This window comes from Ipomoea triloba, chromosome 5, assembly GCF_003576645.1.
Source record: "Ipomoea triloba cultivar NCNSP0323 chromosome 5, ASM357664v1".
NCBI lineage: Eukaryota > Viridiplantae > Streptophyta > Magnoliopsida > Solanales > Convolvulaceae > Ipomoea > Ipomoea triloba.
The window spans coordinates 3,618,903-3,640,656 of NC_044920.1; the positions used below are offsets into that span (position 1 = coordinate 3,618,903).

At 33.9% G+C, this 21,754-nt stretch overlaps 1 protein-coding gene, 1 long non-coding RNA gene and 1 other non-coding gene across 3 annotated transcripts; 2 read left to right on the plus strand and 1 right to left on the minus strand.

Annotated features, from left to right (window-relative positions):
- The first annotated feature begins 1,220 nt into the window (after positions 1 to 1,220).
- Positions 1,221 to 4,994, plus strand: LOC116019157 (beta-glucuronosyltransferase GlcAT14B-like). The gene is made up of 4 exons (XM_031259279.1): positions 1,221 to 1,859; positions 3,329 to 3,404; positions 3,499 to 3,614; positions 4,187 to 4,994. Exons 1-4 carry the CDS (start codon positions 1,370 to 1,372, stop codon positions 4,699 to 4,701), a joined length of 1,197 nt encoding a protein of 398 aa, XP_031115139.1. The 5' UTR covers positions 1,221 to 1,369; the 3' UTR covers positions 4,702 to 4,994.
- A 2,813-nt stretch (positions 4,995 to 7,807) lies between these two features.
- On the plus strand, positions 7,808 to 7,879 carry TRNAH-GUG. The gene has a single exon. It is a non-coding gene; the product is annotated as a tRNA-His (tRNA).
- Positions 7,880 to 10,350: 2,471 nt separating this feature from the next.
- Positions 10,351 to 12,480, minus strand: LOC116018823. Its single transcript, XR_004098608.1, has 2 exons — positions 12,230 to 12,480; positions 10,351 to 11,349 (listed from the first exon to the last, which is right to left on the minus strand). It is a non-coding gene; the product is annotated as an uncharacterized LOC116018823 (long non-coding RNA).
- Between the last annotated feature and the right edge of the window lie 9,274 nt (positions 12,481 to 21,754).

Sequence of the window (21,754 nt, forward strand, 5' to 3'; positions counted from 1 at the left end):
GGGAAAAGTGCCACTTTAATAACACAGGGGGAAAAGTGCTATATGCACATAACATAGGGAAAAAACTGTCATTTTCCCAAAAATATATTTTATAGAACTTTGCCTTCCAAAAAAAATATACTTTATACAACTAAAACTTTAAATAAACTATTAAAAAATACCAGTTTACATATATAAAAGCATGTTCCAATATTATATCAACTAATTAATATTTAAATCAAGATAATTGAATTATTTTAGAGTTAGATACTATAATTAGTAGGTATAACTAGTAAATTACACTGCAATATACGAATAATTTTTTTTATTATATATTTAGATAATAAACTTAAAGATGAAAGTATAAACATTTATAATATTTAAAAGTGTACATTTATTTGATTATAATATTAGTACAAAAGTATCACTTAATTAATTTAATAATATATATCTCGTTTGTTTGCAATTATTTTGGAAAAATCCATATGCAATATAATTTATGAAATTATATTATCTAAAAACATAATAAGTGTGAATGAAGGTTATACCCTTTATTTATGTCCGTTTTTTCCGTTAAGTTTTTTTTTATACATTATGTTATAAAAATTGTACTATATAATATTTTGGACAAATATATCCCTACTGTTATAACTTCCGTTATCTTTTAATTTCCATTATTGTTACTATGCACATGCATCCACCATATATTTTCTTATATTCTTCAATAATAATAATAATATGTACACATTATATATACTACATAGTAATAGAGTCAATAATATTAAAAAATATATATATATGTACACATGATATATTGGAGTTATATATTAGTTACTTTTTAAAATATAAAGATCAAATTTATACAAATGTTTATTATTGTTATTTACTACTCCGTATAATTTAAACATCTAAAACTTAAATAAATTTAAAATTTTAATATAAAGTATTAATATTGGTCACTTATTTTTTGCGCATTGCGCATAAAAAAATACTAGTTACTAATTACTAAAATAAATGCAGGAAAAAGGAAAAATCCGGTTGGAATCAAACAGAGAAAGACCATTATATTATACATAGTACCACCAATTATATATTGCGTGATGACATCTCAATTACCATTTCAAATGAGTAGTAATAATAATTATTATAGAATACATAGGACCAACATAGTACCAGCCTACCAGGTATTACTAACATGCGGCACCATGTACTAAAAACTAAAAAAAGATCCATAAAAAAGATAGGCGATGTTAATTCCATAGTTTGCACGGAAGCTTGTGAAACTGTACATCAATGGAAGACCCCACTTCTCATCATACTTTCAGACCAAACCTAACTACCTTCATTGCAGAATGACTCTCACTCTCACTCCGAAAACCCTAGATTTTCAATGTCTCCCATCTTCAAGCAAATCCTCATCTTAGCTTTCCTCCCCAGCTCCCTGCTCTACCTCTTGTTCCTCCTCCCTCCCCGCCCCCACCACGCCCACCTCCGTCTCCCGCCCGCCGCCCCTCTGCTCCACCCCTCCCCGCCGCCTCCCAGAATCGCCTACTTCGTCTCCGGCACCGTCAATGACGGCCCCAGGATCTTCAGGCTGCTCCAGGCCGCCTATCACCCCAGGAACTACTACTTGCTCCACCTTGATCTGGCGGCGCCCGGGGCACAGAGGGAGGAGCTCGCGCGGATGGTGGATTCCGTGGAGGTGTTCGTCGCCGCCGACAATGTTAAGGTTGTTGGGAAGGCGGATGCGGTGAATGGCGAGGGGTCGTCGCCTCTGGCTCTCGTGCTCCATGGCGCTGCTGTTCTGTTGCGGTGGAGAGATGATTGGGATTGGTTTGTTAACCTGGATGCCTCGGATTATCCCCTCATTCCCCAAGATGGTATATTTTATTCGCGTCCATTTCATTTCTAGAGTCACATTAGGTCAATCATCTGCTGCAAATTGGATCTTTTCCTGTTGATATGATCATTTCAGGGGAAATTTCCATCAATTATTAGGCTTATTGCACTGAATTTTGAGTATGCTCTCATATGAATGCATCTTATTGATGCTGGATATATTGGGGGAGGGGGTATTGTGTTGAATGCAATCAGTAGGCTTATTGCAGTGAATTTTGAGTATGCTTATATGAATGCTGACTTTTGTAGCTGGGGGAATGCAATTATTAGGCTTTTTAAAAAAAGTTTTTGGGTGATGAGGAAACTGCACGCCACTACCCAAGGGCTAAATCAACCTAGATTACTCATATCTGACCTGCTCAAACAAAGTTACCAAGAAGCCAATAGGCCACTCCCGCTGGGAGTCGAACTTGTAACTTTGTGGCTACCAAGGCAGGTTGGGGTTGCCCTTTATTGCATTGAATTTTCAGTATGGTTATATGAATGCTGACTTTTTTAGCTCATATGAATGCAACTTATTGATGTTGGATATAGCGGTGGGGGTATTGTTTTTCCTTTTCTTGGAGCATAGTTTTGTTTAGTATTGTACTTGTGTTTTGGTAAAATATTATGTTAGGGGCATCTTTGTGTATTCAGTTTATTAGGCTCACATTGATGCATGTTATTGCTCCCTGAGATTGGTGGAGTCCTTAAATTTGAATGGAAATGTGTCAACATGGAAAATTGAAGGTGTTAGAAGTTTATTCAATTACTTGTGTTTTCACTACTTTGTTCAATGTATCTCCGTAGGGATGGAACCTCATTTCTGAAACATCATTGGTGTTCAGTTCTGAAGCATCGATTGAATCCCATAACATTTATTTTTCTTTGAGAGTGGATTTACGATTTGTGCAAGATCAAAGCTGATAAACCATGCTTGTAGAGTACTTCTTTCCTTGTTGGTGGGGTGGGAGTCGGGATGAGGGCTTTGATCAGTGACCTTGTGGTTATTCTTTAGTGCTCTGCCTTTTTGCAAAGACACAATTGTGAATTGTCATTGTGGCTATTCATTTGATTTATATCTTCTCCCACTCAAGAATTCCAGATAGTTTCATCAATTCAGTTACACTCTTTCTCATATTCCATCCAAAACTAAGTGAAGTTTGGTCCTCCTGAATTGTCAAATTCAAGGCTTTATAACAGCTAGAATCTTGACAGGCCTTCTATAAATGAACTCTTTACCTATTGTAAATGTAGAACTGATGCAATAAATTAGTATATCGCCCTCCATACCCTGAGCTGTATTGTGAAAATCTTCAATTTACATGATGTTCCTTCAATCTTCCATCCAGCCATCCCTTGTTATAGGCAAGCTTCAATTTTGATGTGTGGCTCATAATACTTCTTTGCTTTTTTCTTCTTTTTTTTTTTTTAATTTTATTTATTTATTTATTTATTTATTTTTTTACAGATTTTCTCCACGTCATGTCTTTTGTTCCAAGGAGCTACAACTTCATGGGGTATAGTATAAACATCAGCTCAACGGAGTAAGAACTCAGTCTTTACCGTGATTGAAATGTGTTTTTTTCCTGTTAACAAATCTGTTGAATTTGCTAATTATATGCCTTAACTATGTCTCAGTTCAGAAAGCATTGTGGATATTATTGTCGATCCTCGCCTCTACCTTTTTACAAAGGGGAAAATGTTTATGGGCAACAAAAAGCGCGCAATGCCAGATGCTTTTAAAATTTTTATGGGTAAGTTTCATGCCATTTTTATCCCAGTTCCTCTTTAAGTATGCAAGAAGACTCTACAAGATATTCTGATTTAAATCAAAGTACATGTTACATCAGAAAGACTGCTGAAGAGACCAAGAGTCACCATAGTAGAAAAATATTTTGATTTAAATCAAATTAACGCAGCTAGATTAATTTTTTGCATTAGTTATCACAGATGTATTTGTACTTTTTAGTGACAAAAGCGGGTAATCTATGATTTTGTCACCTGATTTCTGTTTTGATCATTATTATCCAGAATTAGAGGAATCATAACCTTTTGTCCCAGAAAGTACTTTTATACAGACAAAGATATCTGCTAACCATGCAGAGTATAATTTTACGAAGGAAAAGGAATCTTGCCTACTTGTTTGTGAACCTTCAACATTTTTTTTTTCTGATCTTAGGCAAGAAACTATTTCGAGTTATTGCTATTCTAGTATTCTGCTAACCATGCCAGCTTGGAGCTGGATGCTTATCTAGTTCTTTGTGAGTTGTTAGCCACATGCCAATTTAAAATATGTCTGATTGAATCTTGCTTCGTGAAATATCAGGTTCTCCGAATGTCATTCTCAGCCGAAAGTTTGTTGAATACGCAATCCAAGGATGGGAAAATTTGCCAAGAACGCTCCTCTTATACTTCTCAAACACTAGGTCTCCTCATAAAGGCTATTTTCAAACCCTTGCTTGCAATTCGGAATTTTCTAGTACGATCATCAACTCAAGCATGCGCTGTACTGGTCGCGACCAAACCTATGAAATAGACCATTCATACTCCATAGTTTTAGATTTTAACGCAATACATGGAGCGGCTGCTTTCATTGAAAACGTTTCTGGGGACGCTCAGCTATTAGACTTGATTGATTCGCAAATACTTCAACGTGGCCGGGGGTCCGTCACACCTGGAGGGTGGTGCGTAGGTTGGTCAGATTGGGGCGGCGATCCCTGCCTTCAGTGGGGCGATCCTCTTGTTCTCAGACCTGGGCCCGCCGCAGAAAGATTCGAGAAACTTCTCTTGAATCAAATCAGGAATACAACGGCCAGGTCAGATAGATGTGGTCTTGTTTGAATCTTTGATCTCCAATTGCCCCCTTCTCTTCTTCCATTTTCTTTTTAGTTATCCATTGGGTTATCAGAGGATCTTATCATCTTGTGAAATGTGAATAACACACAAGTAGCATGAAAATTACCATGGGAATTGTAGATAAGTTATAGCATAGTAGTAGTACATTTTAACAGTTGCATATCTGTTCCACCAAACTGAACAGTGGGATTCTTAATTATTGATTGTTCTGCTGCACTTTTCAGTATGCATTGAGTTGAAAAAGAGGAGACTAGATTATACTGATATTTAACTTTGTATGTCCATGGAAATAGTCTTTAGTAGCTTTGTTAGCTTTAGAGCATGAGAAGCTTATCAATTTACTTGGTGTGAACTCAATGTAGATCTTTAATCTGTAATGCAAGGTTTAGAAATGTGGTTCTTGAACTACAACATATACTCCTTTTGTCTCATAAAATAATCACTCATGATCCCTATAATCTCCAAGCTCATATTGCAAAAGATTTTCTTATCGCCATTTAACATTGCATTTGCTTCAGACAAACTAGCATGATGAGATTCTTTCTTCAATTGTTTCTTATCATCTCTCTTCTGCATTCGATGATAAGCCTCAACCAAATGCTTTGGTTTGCGGTACAAGACTAGTGTCTTTCATATCCACATTGATAGTAAACTTGTTTCTGGCTAGATCTATTTCTCGATGAGCTCATTTGTTCTCAATTATCTCAATCACTTCGCTTCCTATCTTGATCTTATATCTAATTGTTGTCAACTCCATTTCTACCACCTTGATGCTAACCACAATCACGACTTCTTCCTCGATCCCTCCCTAAGTTGCTTGATTGGGCAACATTATGTGTTTTAGGCATCTATGCAAAACCAATTTGGAGTGCATTATGATTCTTCATCAACAATTGGTTGTACACTTGTACTGTTCATCAGCGAGAAGTGCAGAAATTAGCTCACGTAACAATTAAATAGAGTCTTTTCAATCAAATCATTCTTTGAAACTTCTTGTTCACATAGTTTAAGTTGCGAGACTATTTTGTACACAATTGAATTACAATCAGTTATTGACTTATAATCTTGAAATCTAAGGTTAAGCTAATCAAATTGCGCGTAAGGAAGGACTATTGATGATTGTTAGTCGAAACGATCCTTCCGGCATGTCCACAAGACTAGAGGGTCTTTTTCAATCTAATACTCAATTTTAAGGTCATGGTTTAAATGGGTGACGTAAGAAAATAAGAGCTTGCACTTTATGAGCGTTAGTGCTTTAATTTGTGACTCCTCTTCAACGATAGTGTGACTCAACTCTGTGAGCTTGAGATATATCTTGACATCCAGAGTCCATGTTAAATAATTGTTTTTGTCAAGATCGAGCTTGGTATATTCATGCTTTGTGATGGAAAACATGATATACAAAATCATCAGTTTATATGCATTTTTAACATCATGGTTCATTGAAATCTTATACGCATCGAAAACAATGCATGAAAAGAAAGACAACTATTTATTGTATTTAATGTGGGGTATTTTCTTGGTTGATAAAAAGAAAGATCAATATGAGGTTTAACATTAAAACGTAAGTGGTGTAAGTAGTGTATGAAGACTTGTAGGAGGAAAACATGGATTGCAACACAATCGCATAATGTAAAGAGAGACACAAATAATGAGCTAATAAGAAATCTAATATAGTAATAAATAAATAAAAAAAGAAAAAGAAAAACACCACATTTTATTTTGAAAATCAAAAGCACCGAACTCCGTCATTACGCAATAGAGGACTCAAAAGGTACACACAGGTGGTTCAAAACGCCAACACCTAGAGTCTCTATACAAAAAAGTAGACTTGGCCAAATCATAGGCCCGAACATTCTCTCCTCTTGCAACATGTTTAATATGAAACTTGCGAAAAAAAAAAGAAAAAAAGAAAAACACCACATTTATACATAAACAATGCCATAACTCATTGAAGACAAAATGTGCAAAAGAAAAAGAATGTTGATAATGTGTTGAATTGTTTGCTTTCTTGAACTTATGCTAATAACATGTTGAATTTTTTGCTTTCTTGAACTTGATCTATCGGTGCAAATCAATCTTGATTGTATGACAAGAGCAATACATAAAGGGTGGGGTGGCAGGGGAGTGAGAATAGTACTATATTGGAACGTGAACAACACAAATCTAAAAAATTGTCCTTTTTCACTAGATAATGGTCATATACAAAGATATGTTTATAACATAAATTATATTAAAAGTACTATTAAATTTTAAAAAGTCGAATTTAAAAATTATAAATAAATTGTTAAATAAGCAAAGAAAAAAGAGATGATTTAACCAATAAAATAAATAAAATATGAAAAATGAGGAATACTTAGGTTTTTACTAAGTTGCAAATACAATTCAATTGTAACATACATATTGAGTTGTGAACGGTGCCAAAGTATAAATTTACAACATATGAAGCTACTTTGACAAATTTTGACTTTGACTTTGAATGTAGTGATTAAAAAAAAAAAAAAGATACGGAGTATGAGTGATGGTTTTCCGATCTCCAGACGATCGGCCGGCGAGCCAACACAACTGAAAAACTACAAGATAAGCAGTAAAACGCTAGGTTTTCTCTCTAAAAACTCTTTGTATTAATCTCCCTCAAATCAGGTGTCCCTTCTCAAATGATTCGTACAACTACTTATACTAGGCTCCTGGACCGTTACACATTAAATCCCCTAGTTAATGCTACAAATAATGACTCATAAAATGCAATTAATACACGTAATTGAGGATGTTTGAATACATATGTCTGTTAGTCTTCTCAAGCCTTCATCTTCGCGAACTATCCCATCAGAACTCCTCCAACGATCGACCATAAGCCTCGATCACTCGGTTGGTCTCATTACCCTGCTGGTCTTCAGACCAAACTCGAGAGTCTCGACCTCTTAGTCTTCCTTTTCGAGACGCAACCTCGGCTATCAATGAGTATTATATAAGAGTTTGAAAAGTACCAAATATTGAAATATATTTGTCATATAAATATATACACGAGGAATATAGAAAATGGTTGACAAGTAACATATGTTATATAGTAAAAGAAACACTAAGCAACAAAGTGGCTGTAGTTTAGTGGTAAGAATTCCACGTTGTGGCCGTGGAGACCTGGGCTCGAATCCCAGCAGCCACATTTTTCAAGTGAAACGCTGAGTTGGACCACATTTTTGATGATTTATATTTTGATTGCCCGTGAAGTGAATTACTGAGTTGGAACACATCCATTTCATAGAATTTGGACAGTCCAACCAATCATCATTGTGCACATCATATCCATTTACCACACTACTGTTTATTTATTTATTTGCTCCCATTTTTATATTGATTCATTTACGTGTGGGCTATTAATTTATGCCCATCTTCCATATATTAATAATATGTGATAATATCCCCCACTATACTATTAAGAATTAATATGTATAATTTTACGCACTATTTATAAATTACATATTTATATTGCTGTATTTTTTATTTTTTTTTAAAGATGATGTCTAAACTAATTCCTTAGTCTTTAATTTACGGGAACGCCTGCAACCACTACTTGAAAGTGAGATTTCGGTGAAGTTCGTCTTGTGACCCTAGTTGACAAAGGACCACAATGAGGTAAACTTACCTAAGTTGACATAGCTGAGGCTCAAATCAAAAATGTCAATAGAGAGCTCTCTTAGTCTCGTATGTCGCATTTTGGATGTGTGTAATGGGCTACTAAGCTCATATAGATCAGAGGATGGTAGAGCCGAAGTCTAGTGACGAAAGATTTTTTCTTGTGTCAAAAGTAAGAGTAAATATTTTGTGAGACCGTATGAGAAGGGTAATACTTTTCAATGAACTTATAAAAAATATTACATTTTAATCAAAAAGTATTATACGTCTCACGTGAGACATTCTCATACATGAAAGTTAGTCAATTAAGTCATTTAAATGTAGTCTTGTAGGACAAAAATTTATGTGAGACCATCTCACGGATCCTTGTCCGTGAGAAGGGTCGATCGGGTCAAGATGAAATGTAATACTTATATTAGCAAATGTAATACTAAATCAAGAATAAAATGTTTATTACTTATATAGAAAAATGTAATACTTTTGAGAAAAATGTAATAGTTTTACATTTTGATGTAAAAGTATACATTTTTCTTTATAAGTGAAACATTACTTATTAGGAAAAATATAATACTTTTGATTAAAAAAAAAAGTAATACTTTTACATCAAAATATAAATGTATTACATTTGTCCTCAAAAGTATTATTTTTTTCCTTATAAGTAACAAAAATTTTATTCCTAATTTAGTATTACATTTACTAGTATAGGATTAAATTTACACATTGATCCGACTCGCCACGTCTCACGAATAAGAATCAGTGAGACGATCTCAAGCACAATGGGTTGGACCGTGAGATATATAGGTGGCCCGATCAAGCCAAGCGACATCTAAATCGGTTGTTATACAGTAGACGATAGTCCATAGTGCTATGTGGACCATGGTCGCCAAATGAAACTGTAGTATAATTAAAATGATACTTTAGTATTGCTAAAATGAAACTAAAAAAGAGAGCTTATTCAACAATGTATATTGTTGAATGAAACTGTTGTATAATTAAAATAATACTTTAGTGTTGTTAAAATTAAATTAGTGTGTGTGAAAAATGAAACTAAAATTCAGAGCCATACAATAATATATATTGTCAAATGAACGTGGATAGTAATTAAAATAATACTTTAGCATTATTATAATTAAACTAGTGTGTATGAAAATGAAACTACAAAATAGAACTAATATTATAATTAAACTAATGTGTGTGAAAAATGAAGCTGTAGTATAATTAAAATGATACTTTAGTATTACTATAATGAAACTAGTGTATGTGAAAAATGAAGCTAAAAAACAGAGCAATATTGTCAAATGAAACTGAAGCGTAATTAAAATAATGATACTTATTTCATGGACCACATCCCTATATGAGTATTGATCCACACTAAAATTTGCCCATCTAGACCATGTTTATTTGCTTAGTTACAACCTTGCAATGTTGGACATGATAAGTTTCAATCTAAACACTGCATTTTTTTTCATGTGTTAGATAGTCAAAGCCAAGACCAAAAAAATTAATTAGATAAAACACAATCCCTCCATACTAACCGTACCGCTGATATAATATGCAATAAAAAGGTGATCGAGTAGGTGAAGGCAGGGTCGTTTGTCTAAGGCAGACAAATTTTATTGAGGACCATATGGTCAATGTAGCAACGTAGATCATGAAATAGGTATCATTCTAATTATACTTGAGTTTCATTTGACAATATTGCTCTGTTTTTCAGTTTCATTTTTTGCACACTAGTTTCATTATTACAATACAAAGTATTATTTTAATTCTATTACAGTTTCATTTGACAATATACATTATTACATTAGCTCTATTTTTTAGTTTCATTTTTCACACACACTAGTTTAATTATAGTAATTGTGAAGTATTATTTTAATTACACTTTAAGTTTATTTGACGATATATGTTATTGTATGACTCTGAATTTTAGTTTCATTATAGTAGTACTAAAGCATCGTCTTAATTATACTACAGCTTCATTTGGCAATATACATCATTGAATGAGCTATGTTTTTAAATTTTATTTTTCACACACTAATTTTATTAGGGATAAGGGTCAAATAGACCCTCAAACTATAGGACATTGTGCAATCAGGTCCTCCAACTTCAAAAAGATCCAATTAGGCACTCAAACTTGTTATTTTGGAACAAATAAAACCTTTTACTCATTTGTGACCTGTGATTGCAGGTCAATCAAACTTCCGGCGAACCTCCGATCAAATTCCGGTCACGAAATCAAAACTACAGTCATCGGCGCCAGTTGAGTCCTGCCGGCGCGGTCACGCCCAACCGGAGAAGGCTGGTCGCCTTCTCCGCTCGTGGAGATGGTGACCAAACTGGTCGCCATCTCCAAGAGATGGCGACCAAGTGTACAATCCCAAACACCCAGTGTAGATCCAGTGCACCGTCATGTATTACAGCCCCACCATAGTTCAGCTGGCAGGTATCGCCTCAAACCGGATGGCGCTCTTCCTTTCGCTAGTCACCGCCGGGCTCAACGCCGTCAACTCCGTCGTGAGCATATATTTCATAGATCGGACAGGGTGGAAGAAACTCCTGGTTTTCAGTTTGTGCGGCATGATTCTCTCTCGCGGGTTAGATCGGACAGGGCGGAAGCCCCACCATGAGGCTACCTCGCATTCACCCATGGTTGGCCAGGCTGAGACCGCACATTTCTCGGGATTCACCTGCCCTGCCTATCACGACGCCGGATCGTCGCCGGTTTGGGATTGTACTGGGTGTTTTAAAGCTTATTCTAGCTGCGGGTTCTAAGTATTATTTAATCCTAGTACACCCAATACAATCCCAAACACCCAGTGTAGATCCCAAACAATCCCAAACTGGAGATCCCAAACTGGTCGCCATCTCCACGGTCGGAGAAAGCGACCCGCCTTCTTTGGCCGGGCGTGACCGGCGCTGGCTGGACTCGTCTTGCCGGTGGCTGTAGTTTTGATATGGTGATCGGAATTTGATCGGAGGTTCGACTGAATTTTGATTGACCTTCAATCACAGGTCACAAATGAGTTAAATGGTTTATTTGCTCCAAAATAATAAGTTTGAGTGCCTAATTGGAGATTTTTAAAGTTGGAGGGCCTAATTGCATAATGCCGTATAGTTTGAGAGTCTATTTGACCCTTATCCCATTTTATTATAATAACACTAAAGTATCATTTTAATTCTACTACAGTTTCATTTGACAATCATTATCTACACACTAGTCAGTAGTACTCAAAAAAAATTATCTACACACTACACAGGATCCCAAAAATAGGGCCCAACTGTAAAAACAAAAAAAAACAAAAAAAAAGGTTAAAATAAATACATATAGTATACATCAGTAAGACATGGGAAGAACTAAAAAGGAATTCTCACAAATTGAGAATTGCTTGGCTTTTGCTGCTAAAATTTATATTTATTATTATTATTATTATTATTATTATTATTATTATTATTATTATTATTATTAACGAATAGGTTGTGAGGGAGTCAATTATTAAAAAGTAGAGGAAGTTATTAAATTTAGTTTTACTTATAAAGTAAAGAAGTACACAATACTTCTCTTTAAAAAAAATTCAATTACACACTAAAAAATACAAATTTAATATAGAACTATTTTTTCATAATCTGCCAGTTTAACACAGTTTTCTACATCTGCAATTGATAATAAGAAAAGATAGTAAAAGAAACAATAACTAACATCATATGAAAAATAGACTTCTACACCTACAAGATTAAAAAAGTTAACAGAAATTGATTAAAAAATGCCACCAAGAATGTGGCAATGAACAACAGTTCTTATGTATATAAATAATAAGATGCATTTTAATAAAAAAATAGAAATATGATGAAAAAAATAAGATGAAAAAAAAATCACACTAACCCAATCAACTCTAACAACTATTTAGAAAACACTCGAAAAACTGTTCGGTTTGATTCGGGAATGAGGACTCTGCGATGAGGACTGAAGGGGAGGAGAAATGGAGGTGGGCAGATCGGAGAGTGTGTCGGTGCAGGGGAGGAGCAGTGATAAAATGGCGTGGTTGCAGGGAGGGCAGGTGATCCAGAATACGCGGCTACGGGTGTGGTTCATAAGAGTTTGTTCGAGTATTTTGATATGGACCTACTTGGTGATATATATAAAGCACAAATTGTGAGACAATAAAGAGAGAGTATGGTGATATATATAGCACAAATTGTGAAGCAAATGGTTCTCAAAGGAAAGTATAATTAATTTTAATTCTAATAATAATTGATTGCTAATTTTATGAAAATATATATGATTGATTAATAAAATCAATGAATTTACTAAAATAATTTTGAGTTTGATTTTATAAAAATGCCTCTGAGTTTGAGCGGGAAAAATTGTTCAGGTACTTCTGTTATTATATATAGATATAGATGCCATTTGCGAAAAATAGGAAGTATGGACTATGGAACTGTTGTTCGATCGGTGATTAGTCTGTTAGGATTGTCATATCTACCATTCTAAATAGCTTTAATTACAATTGAAAATGATATTTTGAAAGAAGTTTATCAAAAATTTAGTGAATGATTTTTCGTCTAAATGTGCACGACGCAAGTTGATTTTAAGTAAATTTTAAATTTATTTTTTAAAGAATGTTTTATATTTTTACAACTCTCTCTCGCTCGCTATATATATTGGAATTACTTGAAAAAAAAGTTCAAATTAAGATATTGTATAGGATCTCTATTTTGATTAGAGCGGTCCTAGGTGAAACATGATTTTCGTATCAGAAGGTCACAAGTTTAATTCATACCAACATTTTCTCGATCGATTGATCTCGTTGTATAGAATTTTACTATTACGACTTACTTTTCTTGTATAATTTGTGAGTTATTTTTCTATAAATGTGTATGAGAGAACATTAAAAAACTACAAGTTTGTTGAACCAGAAGTTGGCATAAATAAGTGAAATATCTGGCCGCAACAAGTTGATTGTGGTTTCTTTCGGGCATCAAGCCTACTTTTTTGTTTTTTTTCTCCAAACATTTCTCCATCAAGTTTAAGCAATCATTGTACTATAAGCAACTTTTTTGTGTGAAGAGCCTTTATGCACCACTTGATCTTTCCTAACATTTATCTCATCATTCTTCCTTATCCTATACTTCTCCAATTATTTCCCCATTCTTTATTTTATAAGTCGGACCACATCACATAGCACTATCAAATTTAAATAAAAATTTAAATAAAAATTGTCCGCATGAGCAATTCAGGTGGTCACATGAAATGAAGTTTAAAAAGACCAAATATTGAATCTCATTAGCGGTAGTATGAGAGCAAACTCTCAAAGTGAGAGAGCTCCTTGTGCGCAGTAAGCAAAGGTCTAGCCTCCTAGCATCTGTATTCAGTTGAGTTACCATGATTTACACCATCTCAGATACTATGTAGGTTGGGATTCAACCTTGTGGGAAAAAAAAATTTAAATAAAAATTTAATCAATTTTTAACTAAATTTTTTATTCTCGGAAAAATTTCTAAACCACTACATAAAAATATACACGGAATAGATCTCACATTGTAACCCTAGCCGGCTCAAATCAAGTATGTCAATATTTGTCAATTCATGTATTATAAATATCCTCAGTTCATTAAGACACAATGTTTGAAAAATCCTAATTAATTATATGGACAAAAAATAAGGAAGAAGAAAGTGTTGTTACACCATCTTTCTAAACTCATCTCATAATTTTTTTAATCTCCTTATTGAAATATTGGTAATTGATTTGGTCCAATTGATCGAATATAATAAATATTGACTAATCTTTTCATTAAATTGTAGAGACCTCTATTAAAGAGGACAACTGACTTAAAAATTTAAAATTGCTACATACTCAAAGTCACTAATTGAACATTTTAGCTTTGGTTAAGGTACTCTAGTTGTAGACATTTGTACCCCCAATATTTGATTAAAGGTCAAGGTACTCCTAGTTGTAGACATTTGTACCCCAATATTTGATTAACCATTCACGGTAACTGTTTTATTTTTTCTTTCATCAAATATTACTTCTTAATTCAATTTGCGTACTAAAATATAAACTAGATAATAGTCATAATACGGAGTATCTTATATTGACTCTACTCGTCACTTATTATATAAGACAAAAATTTGTGTGAGACCGTCTCACCGTGAGATGGGTCGAGTCAAGATGAAAATGTAATACTTATACGCATAAATGTCATATTTATATGTTCAATGTAATGCTCGATTTAAAAGTATTACATTTTTCCTCAAAAGTATTATATTTAACCTTAGAAGTAAGGGACACTTGTCAACATTACTTATTATGAAATTTTTTCTCTTATAAGTAACAAAAATTATATTCCTGATTAGCATTATATTTGAGCAAACAAGTATGGCATTTACACATATAAGCATGGCATTTGCATGTTGCTTCAACCCGACCTGACCCGTCTCACAAATAAAGATCTGTGTGACGGTCTCACACAAGTGTGACCCATTATATAATTATTCGTGGTGAAATTAGCTACCTCATTGATAATTATATGTTCCACATGGCAACCTTGCCAGTTAGGTAGACTATTGACTTGATAATCACAAGCTTCCAAGTTCGACAAGCTATATATGTATTAACTTTATGGTTTGAACTTTTCAATTATGGATAATCTAGGTTGATTTTCCTCCTTTGACTAAGGTTACAAGAAGGATTTCACCTAGAGTGCATGTTCTAATAAAAACTACGGATTTTTCATTAAATAGAAATTATATGCTTCATTAGGTAAGATTTAAGCTCTATTTGGTAACATAGTTAGTTTATCGACCAATTTTGGTTTATTTGACCACTATTAATTGTTTGACTTGGTTAAGCAATTAATATGAGTGTTTGATTAATTAGTAACAACTTATTGCTCCAAAATGCTGAAATTCAAATAGCTGCTCAAAGTAACTTTCCCAATCAACTTTTGACATAGTCATTTTGCATGTAATCAGCTATCAACTAACATCTAATTTACCAAACAGTACAGTTTTCTATAATCAGTTAATGTTATCAACTAGTCAAACTCACTAACTAATCAGCTAACAACTATCAGCTAATAGCTATGGGTGAGCATCGGTCGGTTTCGGTCGGTTTTCGGTTAATAACCGAAATAACCGAAATTTTAACCGAACCTTCATAACCGACCGAAAACCGACCGACCAACATTCATAACCGAAATAACCGAAACCGACGGTTTTCGGTCGGTTTCGGTCGGTTAAATATAACCGAATTTTTTTTAGTAAAATAGCTAAATTTATTTTATTTATTCGACCAATGCTAAAAAACTACATTATTAAGCGGAAAAAACAATATCTTAGTATTTATAATTAATTAAAATTAATATCCTCTAGTACAATAGTAGTTTAGTGAGATATAAATGAACGATTTGTATACATTATACGGTTAACAAATGCCGTGCAATCCAATACGTACTACCGTGTAGCTTATATAAATCTATATACTAATGGTTAGGATTAGTGAATGATGAGGTATATATATATATAGAGGTACTGTGCATATTTTCATACATATATATATTTAATATACTGAACATATATATATATGAAAATGAGTACAGTACGTATAGACCTATATATATGTACACTGTATAGTATGTGTGTGTGTATATATATATGATTATAAAAATATTGTGTGTACCACATATATATTAGGATTATAAGAACTATAAGACTCAATATAATATTCTTAAAATAATTGGGATTAAGAAAATATAATATTCCTAAAATAATATTAGTAAAATGAAGTGATTAAAATTAATGTGATAGACTATGGACTTGTAAAATATAAAAGGGATTTGTTTTCTTTAAATTAATCTTCGGTTTTTCGGTCGGTTTTCGGTTTTCCCTTGAAAAACCGATAACCGACCGAAAAACCGAAATAACCGAATTTTTTTGACCTTAATAACCGAAACCGAATCGAAAACCGAAATATTCGGTCGGTTCGGTTTTCGGTCGTCGATTTTTCGGTCGGTTCGGCTTTTTTGCTCACCCCTACTAATAGCGGTATACCAAACACCCCTTAGTATTGAAAAAAATTATTTAAGAAAAAAAGGATTAATTTTATTTAGCTATGATTGTCTAAATAGATAATCACAAGAAGATCTTGTCCCACAGCATCTCTTGTCTTAAAATGGGGATGCTTTTAATCGAATTTCTTGTGATATCACAAGGAAATGAAGGAATATTTCTTTGAATAATATGAATTTTTTCTCTATTCTTAAAAAAAAAAATCTGATTTTTCCTAGCTACAATAAATACAGAATATTTCCTTCTTTGCTTTTGTACATCCACTGCCTCATGTTCGCATCAGAATCCCCCAATTGCTATCACATTTACGTGACAATTCTTGATTTGTCTATAAATAATAGACTTTAGCAAGTAACAAATATTCCTAAAATGTACATTAAATACACAATCATATGCATATTGAGATACCACATTAAATTTGGTACCTTTTATTCTTAATTTGACGTTTCATCTTTATTTTCATTCATCACATACACAGTTGACAACCGCTTCATCGCTTTGAAGCCTAACATATACCGAAATTATAACGCTCAATATGACCACACACTTTGAGAATATTTAAGAAAATTCTTTCTTTTTTTTTTTTTTTCACGAAAGGAGTGGTTAAGTGGATGGAGCATGATTTTCATATTAGAAGTTCATGAGTTCGATTTATGTCAACACCCTATTAGTCAAACATATCCTACATGATTTTCCTAGTGTAGTTTACTTCACCTGTATGGCTTGCGAGCTATTACACATGATGCACACTTTTGAGATTCAATTCAAATGATTTTTGACCTAATAATATCTTTCAAGTAATTAAGCTAACACAGAGACTAGCAAATTGGCCATGGTCGATAAATCAGAAAATGTTTCAGGAGACTTTAGCAAATTGGCCAAGATCAACGTCCAGGATTCACCAGAAAAGGTAGTTCCTCGTGGTAATCTCAATCGGTGCTATCGGCCATACCCTACTTCACCATGCAAACAATACTACTACCCTCAGGAGTCGTTTCATCCTATGAGAAAATAATCAAAGACTTCCTTTGGGGTAGCAAGGATGGGGAAAGAAAGTGCCATGTGTTAGAAAAACATACAGGCGCAGCGGAAGAATCAAATCACTTTTTCATGATTCTATGTTTAAAGAGGAAGTTCGAAAGGTTTACCTTTGAAGCGTGCTTTGGCAGAATCAAAACCGTCCAATCGTCTGGCCTCTAGTCTGTCCACCGATCGGGCACGCGAGAACTCCCAGAGATTTCTACGTGAAACTCTTTTCAGACTAATCTCTGTATTGCTTCTCTCTCTTTTAAGAAATTGGGTAAGGCTATATATATATATATAGCCTGGATTGGGCCCAAAAGTGCTAGCCTTTAAAAGCCCAAAACTACCCAATATTGAATTAATCCATTAATCAATTATTAATGTATTAATTCAATATCGATAACTCTTTATCAATTTCTTTTAAAGTTCTCAGCATTACCACGAACCATTAAGGTGTGACTTTCTAGGTTCATTGTCAAAACTAGCAACGAGTAATATTTAATAACTCATTATTAAATAACTCGTAAGTAATGAGTGACACCTAGCAGTATGTCATGACTACCTAGTTAACAATGAATATATTTTAATATATTATAATGAACATTTCCGTTACAAATATCATGCATCATTGCTTCCACACAACACTTGTTCCGAACCAGGTAAAGGTCATGGTCAAACTTGGTCAAACCCATAAACCCGGTCAATATGTCTATTCAATATTCTTAACCTGAAGTCCAACTTCATTATACTATGGCCAGAGATTCTCGTTATATGATTATTGAATAGACTGGAACATCCTTGTTACCTCAAGGCGGTGGATCCTCTATTGAACGCACACATGTCACCGTACAACACTGAACTAGGCCACCAAGTACACTTATAGTCCCATAAGGAACAAAAGATGTAAACTGGCAAAAACTAGTCCACCATATGTACGAGACAACCGTGTCGTCTCAAGTCAAAGGATTATTGCACACTTGTAACATACAACATACCGATGACACGTAGGTAAACACCATGCGGTACGTTGTAGTCAGTCAATGTTCAATGACTTGTTATCTAACAATCATCCACATGTCCACTCTCTGTATCTCATACAGAATGGCATGAGACTCATGTCCATTTTTACAATACTTCATTTATTAATTCTTCGTCACACATATTCTTAACACTTAAGAATGAAGAATTAAGAAGATTGTATAGAATAATATCAAATATTAACTAAGCCTTAATTAAATAAATAAATTATTTATTTATTATATTTATTTAATAAGAAATTAATGCCTAAAACAATAAATGTTGGCTCCTAGGGCATACATGTCTAACAGTCTCCCACTTGCACTAAAGCCAATCGGTAACCCTCATCTTCTCAAGATGCCGATCTAACTGCTCTTGATTAAGTAGTATATAAAACGGATCTGCTAGGTTATCCTTAAATGCTATTATCTGGATTGCTATATCACCCTTTCCAACGAACTCTCTTAGGGGATGATAGCAACAACAAACTCGGCTTCAGTGGTTCAATATGCAATCATTTCCTGTTTGAAACTCTTCCAACTAATTGCACCACCATTACAAAAAGTAGACTTTCTATCATTTGATCCGATAGAAAATCAAATTTGTGTATCCTTTACTCTTTAATACTCGTTTTCCATCAGTTAAGACTAAACTTTTAGTTACTTTACTGATGTCCAGTGTTATTCACTTAGATTTGATTGATGTTTACAAGTGACACTCAATACATGAGAAACATCAAAACTTGTACATAATATCACATATATAAGATACCCAATAGCTGAAGTCTATGGTATTTTACTCATGTGATTCCTCTCTTCAGTTGTGTCAAGACACAAACTTTAGAGATCTAGATTTCATGCTTGAAAGGTAATAAAACATTTCTTAGAATCTAACATATTGAACAAATTCTATATTTTATGTACATACTTTGAGATAATCCTATTAATCTTTTCGATCTATCTCTATAGACTCGAATCCCAAGGATATAGGCTGCTTATCTCAAATCTATCATATAAAAAATTTTAGATAATCAAACTTTTATCGGAGTCATCATTCTTACGTCATTTCTTGTTATTAATATGTCATCTACATATAATACAAGAAATGTGATAGTACTCCCACTGACCATTTTATACACATGGATCATCAATGTTTTCACAGTATAGTCAAACAATTTGACTACATTATCAAAACAGATGTTCCACATTCTAAAATCGATATCTGATATCGCCTCTTTGTAAATGATAGGATTGTCACTAGACACATCATCTCCAATTGCAAAGACACTTTATGTCATGAAGACAACTATAATATGTCTAATGAACAAATATGTCTAACACTTCTCCAAAGAGGAGGCATAACCTTTTGTTCATATTGCACAAACTTAGATAGAACTCCATGATCTAAAATCCATTTCATCAAATGGATCACATGAATACATTAATATGTATTAAATGCTCATTTATACTATCATTAATCATATTTAAGCGATAAATACTGTTTAATAATGTTCTAGTGCCATCACATTTATTATTAAAATAAATGCAATAAACATTATCCCGAAAAGAAAAATTCATAATTATTCTTAACTAGAATGGAAATAATGCTTTAAATACTAGAATTACATAAATAGTATTTTAAAAACATGATTAAATGAAAACTGAATAGATAAATCTCCAACAACTAATGCAGCAACTCTTGCTTCATTTTTCATCCTTAGAGCAATCTCATCTTCAGTCAACTCTCTACTTCTTCTCAGATCCTGCAATGATACACAACCATGTGAAGTTGCTTCTGAGTATATTACCAAAAAAGTAGTTATTTAGACCAATTAAAAATTAGTCTCTTTAATGAGCATGCCTTCTGAAGGTTTGTCATAGTCCTTGACCTTCAAAGACTTTAGGTATTCTGTGCAATTTCTTTTCCAATGCCCTTCTTTTTTGCAATGGAAACACTTTCCTTTACTTACAACCTTCCCTTTAGTTTTGGTCACGACCCCAGTTGGTTTCACTTCAGAAGCCTTCTTGTTCTTTCTCTTCTTCTTCGACTTGGAAGAGGCCAAAAGAACAGTATCAGTATTTATACCCTTCATTGTAGCATGAGCAGTGCACAACATATTGTGCAGATCAGATTTGGAACAATGAAGCTTGTTCATGTGGAAATTCATTATGAAAGGCCCAAAAGAATCCGGAAGAGACTGTATAATTAAGTCTACTTCAAGCTCAGAGTCAAGGAAGATATTTAATTCTTCCAATCTCTCCAACAAGTCAATCATATTTAGGACATGATCTCCTACATTTCCTCCTTCTTGTAGTTTTGCTCGAAATAAGGCCTTAGTAACCTCATAACGTGCAATCCTACTGTGCTCACCGTACAACTCTTGTAGGTGATTGACCATAGATTTTGCGTCAGACATCTTTTCATGCTGACGTTGTAACTCATTGGTCATAGAGGCAAGGATATAACTCTTAGCCCTCAGATCATCGTCCTTCCGCTTATCAAATGCTGCAACCTCAACATTATGAGTAGCAAGCTGATCAACATCAACATCATCTGGTATGATACCAATCAATGGAGGATCTTGGTCCAAAACATAACCGATCTTTTCTAAATTGAGAACGATTCTCAAATTTCGGAGCCAATCAGTGAAATTTGGTCCAGTATGTTTGTTTTCTTCGAGTATTTTGGACAAAGGATTTAAAGCCATTTCAAAATAACTGCAGAAAATAACATTAATTATTAGACACGATTCTTTATTAAACTATTTGATTTTCGATTTATATAATCAAATAGTACCTCCCACTAAATTTTTCGAATCCTGCACTTCCCAATTGCAAGAAACGGAAATCCCGTTGGAAGATTTCTAATGGGTAATCAAGGTCTTACAAATTTATCTCATTCCTCACCTTAAGGGGCATCTTGGAATTTGAAAATTTGTAAATGGCCAACTCTTGCCAATACATCTCATGCATGATTCGATTTTATTAAACTTGGGCTCCATGGCCCATTGAACCTCACCTTAAGGGCCATCTTAGCCCAATGGACTCAGTTAAGTCAAACCCACCATCCTGGTAACAAGTGGAGTTGAACATTGACTTTTCTCACCTTTAGTGGTTTCTTGAAAAGCAAAGTTTCTAAGTGCTACCACATCACATGTTTAAAATAAGAAAAACAAAATATTTTAAAATAACATGTTGCCCCTATGTTGGCATAGCCGACACCGTGCTAAGAAAAATATTTGATTTCTTACGATGGAGGAGAGCCACGATTAGGTAATCTCAACTCTTGAGGCCTAACCGT

Coding starts and splice junctions, on each gene's coding strand:
- LOC116019157 (XM_031259279.1), top strand. CDS start 1,370: ATGTCTCCCATCTTCAAGCAAATCCTCATCTTAGCTTTCCTCCCCAGC. Junction 3,405..3,498: donor ATAAACATCAGCTCAACGGA/GTAAGAACTCAG, acceptor ACTATGTCTCAG/TTCAGAAAGCATTGTGGATA. Junction 3,615..4,186: donor TGCTTTTAAAATTTTTATGG/GTAAGTTTCATG, acceptor GTGAAATATCAG/GTTCTCCGAATGTCATTCTC.